The sequence below is a fragment of the Mobula birostris genome, chromosome 10 (assembly GCF_030028105.1).
Source record: "Mobula birostris isolate sMobBir1 chromosome 10, sMobBir1.hap1, whole genome shotgun sequence".
NCBI classification, from domain to species: domain Eukaryota; kingdom Metazoa; phylum Chordata; class Chondrichthyes; order Myliobatiformes; family Myliobatidae; genus Mobula; species Mobula birostris.
Window position 1 is genome coordinate 50,029,191 of NC_092379.1, and position 9,186 is coordinate 50,038,376.

Here is a 9,186-nt window from a genome sequence, read left to right on the forward strand (position 1 = left end):
TCCTTGTGCAGGATTTCCTGAAGGTTACTTTGCAGGTTGAGTCTGTGATGAGAAAGGCAAATGCAATGTTTGGCATTAATTTCAAAAGGACTAGAATATAAAAGCAAGGGTGTAATTTTGAGCAACACACATCAAAGTTGCTGGTGAATATACCCCTTGTCCATCCTCTGGGTCCTCACCCCCCTTGTCGTTCTCCCCGGACCTCCTGTCCCATGATCCTCTCGTATCCCCTTTTGCCAATCACCTGTCCAGCTCTTGGCTCCATCCCTCCCCCTCCTGTCTTCTCCTATCATTTCGGATCTCCCCCTCCCCCTCCCACTTTCAAATCTCTTACTGTCTCTTCCTTCAGTTAGTCCTGACGAAGGGTCTCGGCCTGAAACATCAACTGTACCTCTTCCTAGAGATGCTGCCTGGCCTGCTGTGTTCACCAGCAACTTTGATGTGTGTTGCTTGAATTTCCAGCATCTGCAGAATTCCTGTTATTTGCATGTAATGTTGAGACTGTATAAAGCACTGGCGAGGCCTCACTTGGAGTATTGTAAGAAGTTTATGTAAAAAAAAGATGTGCTGAAACTGGAGAGGGTTCAAAGGAGGTTCGTGAAAATGATTCCAGGATTGAAAGGCTTGTCATATGAGGGTTTTTCTACTCACAGGAATTCAGAAGAATGAGGGGTGACCTCATTGAAACCTATGGAGTGGTGAAAGGCCTTGACAGAGTTAATGTGGAGAGGATGATTCCTGTAGTGGGAGAGTATATGACCAAAGAATAGAGGGATGTCCTTTTTAGAACGGAGATGAAGAGGAATTTCTTCAGCCAGAGAGTGGTGAATCTGTGGAATTCGTTGCCACAGGTGGCTGTGGAGGCCAAGTCGTTGGGTACACGTAAAGAAAGCCCAAGCTGATAGATTCTTGATCGGTCAGGGCATGAAGGGGTAGTGGGAGAAGGCAGGAGAGTGGGGCCGAGAGGGAAAATGGATCGGCCATGATGAAATGGCAGAACAGACTGGATGGCCCAAATGGCCTGATTGTGCTGCCATATCGTATGTCTAATGCTGAGTGTGACTGTCGGTGCGGTGTTTGCACGCTGGCTGTAAGCACGGGTACGGTGAAATATCAATTAAACGAACAAAATAGAAAGGGGCGGACGAAAAGCAAGTGAGAAACGGGAGGATGTTTGAGCCAGAAAAGAGAGAAGGGGGGGAGGGAGAGGGGGCTAGAGTGGGGAGATAGAAGGGGGTGGGGGGAGAGGAGGGTGTGCGGCCAACCCTGCTGTAAGAGACGGCGTGGAGATTGGGCGCCGTCCTCTCTCCCTCGATGCGTTGATGCGAAGATGCTGGTGGGGGTAGGGGGAGTGGCGCCCCGACCTTACCTGGGGGTGCTGGGGGTCCCCGACGCTGCGTTGGAAGAGTTCCCGCAGCCTCTCCGTGTCCAGGGCCACGGGTTGCAGCCCGTCCCAGATGGTGGCGGGTCCGAAGCGGCTGAACTTGGGCTGGGCGGGCAGCTCGGCGATGCCCTTCCAGTGCAGCCTGCGGGTGCCCCTGCCTCCGCCGGTCCTGGGGGTCGCGCCGGCGAGGGGAGGGGGGGGAGGGAGAGGGGGAGGGGGGGGAGGGAGAGGGGGAGGGGGCGGGGGTCCGTTTCCCTGCGTCGGGCACGGAGTGGCGCCGTCGGACCGGGGGTGTCCTTCGCCCTCCTCTTCCTCCTCCCGCAGGTCGCTAAAGTCCAGGGTCTTCAACCGCAGCTCCCTGGCGCTCCCCAGCAGGACGTCCCACAGCTGTTCCAAGCCTCTCCTAGCCTCGGGCACCCCATCTCCGTCCTGGGACTCGGCAGCCCCCGTCTTCATCCTGGCCAGGATCGGGAATGGAGTGCTGGGGTGTTGACAGAGGCTGGAGTAAGGTGGAGGGCGAGGAGCCTATTGGGCGGGGAAATGGTGGCGGGATGGGGGGGGAGGCGCGGTGGTTCTCGCCGCCGGTTTACATCAGTCCGATGCGTTTTCATCCTCTCCCCTGGGGTTCCCAGAGACTGCTAGCCCTCCTCCCTGTGATTCGGGAAGCGCGGGTGGTCTCGGAGGTGGTTAAGGTTTCCTGTCTGCCGGGGCACACCCGCTCCGTCTCCATCACCAGCGTGTGTGAGACCGGGGACAGGGCTGGTCACTCACACATCTTCACCACCCACAACCCCCCTCCCACACACACACACTCACTCACACACTCCCATACACACACATACCCACACACACCCACACTCTCACACACACACTTACACTCCTATACACACACATACCTACACACTCACACTGACACACACACACTCTCACTCCCACACACACTCACACTCCCACACACACACATACCCACAAACACTCACACACACATACCCACACACACTCACACTCTCACACACACACACACTCTCTCTCACACACACACATTCACTCACACACTCCCATACACACACATACCTACACACACTCACACTTACACTCCCATACACACACATACCCACACACACTCACACACACACACACCCACACACACTCACACTCTCACACACACATACCTACACACACTCACACTTACACTCCCATACACACACATACCCACACACACTCACACACACACACACTTACACTCCCATACACACACATACCCACACACACTCACACTCTCACACACACACACACTCTCTCTCACACACACACATTCACTCACACACTCCCATACACACACATACCTACACACACTCACACTTACACTCCCATACACACACATACCCACACACACTCACACACACTTACACTCCCATACACACACATACCCACACACACTCACACTCACACACACACACACCCACACACACTCACACATACCCACACACACTCACACACACACACTTACACTCCCACACACAGACTCACACACACTCTCTCTCTCTCACACACACACATACCCACACACACTCACACACACACACACCCACACACACTCACACTCTCACACACACATACCCACACACACTCACACTCTCTCACACACTCCCATACACACACATACCCACACACACTCACATTACCTCTACCCGTGCGTCTTTCTCTCTATGCCTCTCTCCTTCTTAATCCTTGTGTGTTCTCGTTTTCCTCTCTCTCCTTCACCATTTCTCTATCCAGCTCTATGTCCCTGCCCCTTTCTCGTCACTCTCTGCACGTTTCTCTCTCTCTATTTGCCCCTCTCTCCATCTACCTTTCCACTTTTCTACCTAGTTTTCTTCTCTTCTCTCTATCTCCTTCCCTTCTTTGTTTCTCCACCTCCCGCTCTCTCTCCATATCTCATCCTCTCCCCCTCACGCTACCTCCGCTCATCGCCCCTCACTCTATCTCGCCCTCTCGCTCATCTCCCCTTCCTCCCACCTTTCCCGTGCGTCCCTTCTCTCCTCCTTTTATCTTTATCTGTCCTCCCTCCCTTTGTCTGCTCTCTCCCCTCACTTCCAGTCCCCCTCCTCTCTCTCTGTTTCTCACACTCCCCACCGCCGCCTCTCCTTCTCTCTCTCCCTTTGCTCATCAGCCTGTTCCTCCAGAAACATTGCCTCCATCCCACTAGCACCTTCTCTCTCCGCAGACCCCGTGTCCCAGAGCCAGGGAGGTCGGGTGGGGGTGCTGGGTAGTAAGGTAGACAGTGACTGACCGGGTTGGGGGGGGGGGGAGTAGCAGCAAAATGAGGGGGGGGGAGTGAGGGGGAGGGGAGATAGGAGAACGAAGAAGGGCGAAAAGGAGGGGAGGGGAAATGGAGGAACGAGCAGTGGGGAGAGTGAGGAATGGAGATGGAAAGGGACGGGACAGAATGAGAGGCATCCGGGATAGCCAGTGAGGCGTAGGGATGAGGAGGGCAGGGAAGGTGGGAGTGAGAGGGTTAAAGTTGAGGTGATTTCAGCAGCTGGGAGAAGGTCACACTTTGGCACAGAACACTGATAAGCAGTGAGTAAACGGGAGGGAACAATAATTACACCATCCATCACAGATAATGGGCTAAATTACTCTCACGGCAGTAAACACACCCTCTCAGGGGACGGGACAGAGAGAGGCCGGGACACGAAAACAGACTCGCTCCTTCCCTCCCTCTCTCTCGTTCCATCTTCCTCTCTCTCTGTCTGTATCGTCCTCTCCAACTCTCTCCCTGAGTTCCTCTCTCATCTCCCTTTCCCTCCCTCGCTCCCTGTCTTTTTTTCATGTATCCCTCCCCGTCTCTTCATCTCTACCCCACCCCCGTTCACTCTATCCCTCTCCCGTTCATTCTCCCTCTCTCTCTCTCCCCGTCATACTCTCCTTGTCCGTCTCTCTCTGTATCCCTCTCATTGTCTCTCTCACACTCCCCCATTCATTGTTAGTCCCCACCTCCCCCTCCCTCTCTCACTCTCTCTCTCTCTCTCTCTCTCTCACACACACACACACACACACACACACACACACACACACACACACACACATTTTCTGCTTCACCCTCCCTGTCCCTCTCTCACACCGCACCTCTCTACCCTGCCTTTCCCTCTACCTTCCCCACTCCCTCCTCCACACACAGGGCCGTGGACTGAGTCCAGTCCTCGGCTGGAGTTTGATCACGAAGTAAATCAGTACTATCTGCCTGTTCTAAACACGGGCAACCCCCTCTTACGCGCCTGCTGCCCGTTTCACCGCTGGCGATTGGGGCAGCAATGAAGATCCTCCATCTCTGGGCTTCCTTCACCCTGTCAGTAGCTTCCTCGCGGTTTTCACTGCTGTCCCGGGCGGAGACTCGGGAAGCATTCTTCACTGCTGTTTCCACAACCGTTTTGTTTCACCAGTCGGGGTTGTTAGCCCGGAGCTGAACCCCCGAACCTGGAACCACTCTTACTCTGGCCTCTGCCCTTTGACCTGTTTGCCACAGGTGACCCTACCAAGATCCAAAGCACAAAGCCCTGACTCCAGCCAACATAGCTCTCCGGGTTATTGAGACACGCGAGCCCTCAAAGCCTATGACAAGTTTGTGGTCCCCTTGCAGGGCAGAACCTGCTAACATTTGCTTTATTATTGGAAAATGCTAACCCAGATTTAAAATGGAGCCCAAGTTCTCCTACGTTAATGGGACACCCCACCTCGGCAGGACCTGCTAATTCCCTGGCTAAACCTCTGCTATGCTCCTTGTACCTGTCCTGCCTCCTCTTGAACACCTTCTTCCTCCGACCCCCGGGTCGGTGGCTGTGGAGATCACGGGGGTCGGGGGTGGGGGCCTTCCTGAATGGGAATCTTTTCCTAAAACTGTGACCTCGTCACCCTCAAGAAGCTGACCCTGTTGAAGTTCACTTTTTCGGGGTGTGAATCTGGTCCGGAGCTGAGAGCTGGCAGATTCGTGTCCCCCCACTCCTACACACCGTAGCGGCCCGATCTCCCTCTCTCCCACCCCGGCTCCTGGCCATCCCCGCCGGCACTCATTGTCTCTGGACGTTGACTCTCTGTGTCCCTGTCTGAGGGTATCATATCCCTGCGTGTGTTGCGTGTGGGTGAAGGTGGGGAGCACCAGTGCCCCCCCCCCCACCTCCACCATCGCCACTGGCAAAAGCTCTCTTTCACTATGCCGGACGCCGGCTCACCGTTCTCAGGGGGATTAATGTATCCGGATTACATTCTTCCCGGCGTTATGCAGGGCATTTCAGAATCACGGGATCAGTGCTGCAGTGAAGAGATTCATCTCCTCCCCCCCCCCAACCCGTTCTCCTCGCCCCCCATCCTCCCACATCCCCAGATCCCCCTAGGGAGGGACCGGAGCCCTTAGGGGAAACCCCACGAGGGTCACAGAGAGACTGTGGCGAGCAGCTTCAAGTTCATGTGACAATGTCTATCCGGGTCCAGTACATGGATACAACCTTGAGCAAGGCGCCCCAGCCTCTCTACTTTCGTACAACTTGATCTCCACCGCCATCAGATCCCGGAATCTCCAAATCCTCAATCCTCCTTCTCCCTTTCCCCCTTTCTCTTCCCCTCACCCTCTCTCACTCCTCTCCCTCACTCTCCTCTCTTTTTCTCCCCTTCCCCTCTCTTCCTCTCCCCTCTCCCTTTCTCCTCTCCTCCTCTCTGCCTCTCTCTCTTCCCCTCTCCCTCCCTCCCTCCCTCTCTTTCTCCCCCTCCCTCCCTCCCTCCCTCCCTCCCTCCCTTTCTTTCCCTCTCTCCCTTTCTTTCCCTCTCCTCTCTGCCTTTTCCTTCTCTCCCTCTCTTTTTATCTCCCCTTCTCTCTCTATTCCCCTCTCTCTCCCCCGCTCCCTTTCTCTCTCTCTTCCCCCTCTCCCTCTCAATCTTGCTGTTTATTTATTTATAAACTGGTACTGTTTATTTTGCTCGTTGGCAAATTGCATATAATTGATATTAATCTAAATTTACGTTACCATGTTTGTCCTCTTAATTTGCTGTTCACATAAACCTAATCTTCTCGACATTCTTACCCTGATTGTGGATGCCTGCAGCAACAATAAACTCAGAAGGCGCTGTTGGAGGTGTCCCTGCTCATTACATCACGGCCTGGTATGCGCAGAGAGCGGCTGGATTTGCCCCGGTATGTCATGGGCAGAATCTCCTGCCGGTGGAGGGCAGATACCGCCCCGCCCCCGCCCCCTCCATCGGTGGTATCTACAAAGGGGCATGGTCTCATTGTAGATCCCCACCCCCGGGCCGCGCCATCTTCTCACTGTCACCATCGGGCAGGAGATACAGAAGCCTGAAGTCCCAATCCGCCAGGTTCAGCTACCCCCACCCCCCACCACTGCAACCATTCGGTTCCTGAACCAGCCAGCACAACCCGAATCACTTCCTCAGCACAGCCACACTTTGCACTAAAATGGACAGCTTTCTGTTCTAATTGTGTACTTCTTTTGTTAAAAAAAAGTGTATTATTGACGCAGATGCTGGAAATTCAAGCAACACACATAAAAGTTGCTGGTGAACGCAGCAGGCCAGGCAGCATCTCTAGGAAGAGGTGCAGTCGACGTTTCAGGCCGAGACCCTTCGTCAGGACTAACTGAAGGAAGAGTTAGTAAGAGATTTGAAAGTGGGAGGGGGAGGGGGAGATCCAAAATGATAGGAGAAGACAGGAGGGGGAGGGATGGAGCCAAGAGCTGGACAGCTGATTGGCAAAGGGGATATGAGAGGATCATGGGACAGGAGGCCCAGGGAGAAGGAAAAGGGGGGGGGGACCCAGAGGATGGGCAAGGAGTATAGTCAGAGGGACAGAGGAAGAAAAAGGAGAGAGAGAGAAAGAATGTGTGTATATAAATAAATAACGGATGGGGTACAAGGGGGAGGTGGGGCATTAGCGGAAGTTAGAGAAGTCAATGTTCATGCCATCAGGTTGGAGGTTACCCAGACGGAATATAAGGTGTTGTTCCTCCAACCTGGGTGTGGCTTCATCTTGACAGTAGAGGAGGCCGTGGATAGACATGTCAGAATGGGAATGGGACGTGGAATTAAAATGTGTGGCCACTGGGAGATCCTGCTTTCTCTGGTGGACTGAGCGTAGATGTTCAGCGATACGATCTCCCAGTCTGCGTCAGGTCTCACCAATATATAGAAGGCCACATCGGGAGCACCGGACGCAGTATATCACCCCAGTCGACTCACAGGTGAAGTGTTGCCTCACCTGGAAGGACTGTTTGAGGCCCTGAATGGTGGTAAGGGAGGATGTGTAAGGGCATGTGTAGCACTTGTTCCGCTTACAAGGATAAGTGCCAGGAGGGAGATCAGTGGGGAGGGATGGGGGGGACGAATGGACAAGGGAGTCGCGTAGGGAGCGATCCCTGCAGAAAGCAGAGAGAGGCGGGGAGGGAAAGATGTGCTTAGTGGTGGGATCCTGTTGGAGGTGGCGGAACTCGACGCAGACTGGGAGACGGCTTTGCTGAACACCTACGCTCTGTCCGCCAGAGAAAGCAGGATCTCCCAGTGGCCACACATTTTAATTCCACATCCCATTCCCATTCTGACATGTCTATCCACAGCCTCCTCTACTGTCAAGATGAAGCCACACTCAGGTTGGAGGAACAACACCTTATATTCCGTCTGGGTAGCCTCCAACCTGATGGCATGAACATTGACTTCTCAAACTTCCGCTAATGCCCCACCTCCCCCTTGTACCCCATCTGTTACTTATCTTTATACACACATTCTTTCTCTCACTCTCCTTTTTCTCCCTCTGTCCCTCTGAATATACCCCTTGTCCATCCTCTGGGTCCCCCCCCCTTGTCTTTCTCCCTGGGCCTCCTGTCCCATGATCCTCTCTTAACCCTTTTGCCAATCAACTGTCCAGCTCTTGGCTCCATCCCTCCCCCTCCTGTCTTCTCCTATCATTTTGGATCTCCCCCTCCCCCTCCCACTTTCAAATCCCTTACTAACTCTTCCTTCAGTTAGTCCTGACGAAGGGTCTCGGCCCGAAACGTCGACTGCACCTCTTCCTAGAGTTGCTGCCTGGCCTGCTGCGTTCACCAGCAACTTTGATGTGTGTATTATTGATGCTTATGTCCTTGTGAATGCTCTTTATCTGATGCCTCGCGCCTGTGATGTTGCTAAGGTGTTTTTTTTCTTGAATGGACAGAAAATGCTGGGGGGTCCACCGGTATGTTGCTTTGGATTTCCATCATCTTAAGACCTTCTCAAGTTTTTTTTTTCTGAACGAACTGAAGTTTGAAGTGGGACCGGCTCGGGAGAGCTCTCTTTCCGGGGTGCACAACTCTGAGTCTGTGACCTCCGTCCATCGTCCGCTGCGTGCGGAGCCCACACCCGCCCTTACCGAGGGGTCGGCGGTGGAAAGGGCCTGCAGCTTCAAGTTCCTGGCTGTCAACATCACGGGGTGGGGGGTGGTGGGGGGTGGTGGGGGGGGGCGGGGATCAGTCCCGGGCCCAACACCCAGCACTCGCGAAGAAGGCGATCCAGAATTCGGTTCGTCCTGCAGACTTCTGCGGACGCCCGGTGGGGAGGATTCCGGCCGGTTACGCCGCCGCCCTGGATGAAAGCTCCAGGCCCGGGATCACGAGGGCTGATGACTCCGCCAGCTCCGACACGGGCAGCAGCCGCCACTCTGTCGAGGACATCTTCCCAATGCGCTGCCTCGAGAAGGCGCCGTCCGTCACTGAATCACCCAGGACGTGCCCCCTTCTCATCCCTATCATCCGGGAGGGGCT

The 9,186-nt window shown here is 54.5% G+C and overlaps 1 protein-coding gene and 1 long non-coding RNA gene across 2 annotated transcripts in view; one reads left to right on the plus strand and one right to left on the minus strand.

Moving 5' to 3' along the window:
* LOC140203991 (FH1/FH2 domain-containing protein 3) overlaps positions 1-1,933 on the minus strand; it is a 52,627-nt gene extending 50,694 nt beyond the window's left edge. The window contains exon 1 of the mRNA XM_072270210.1: positions 1,370-1,933. Coding sequence (XP_072126311.1) covers positions 1,370-1,840 — 471 coding nt within the window. The 5' untranslated portion in view covers positions 1,841-1,933. The remainder of the gene's footprint in view (positions 1-1,369) is intronic.
* LOC140203992 (uncharacterized) overlaps positions 1-8,834 on the plus strand; it is a 37,274-nt gene extending 28,440 nt beyond the window's left edge. Inside the window, exon 5 of the long non-coding RNA XR_011887481.1 lies at positions 8,601-8,834. This is a non-coding gene — a long non-coding RNA (uncharacterized lncRNA). The remainder of the gene's footprint in view (positions 1-8,600) is intronic.
* Positions 8,835-9,186: the final 352 nt, after the last annotated feature.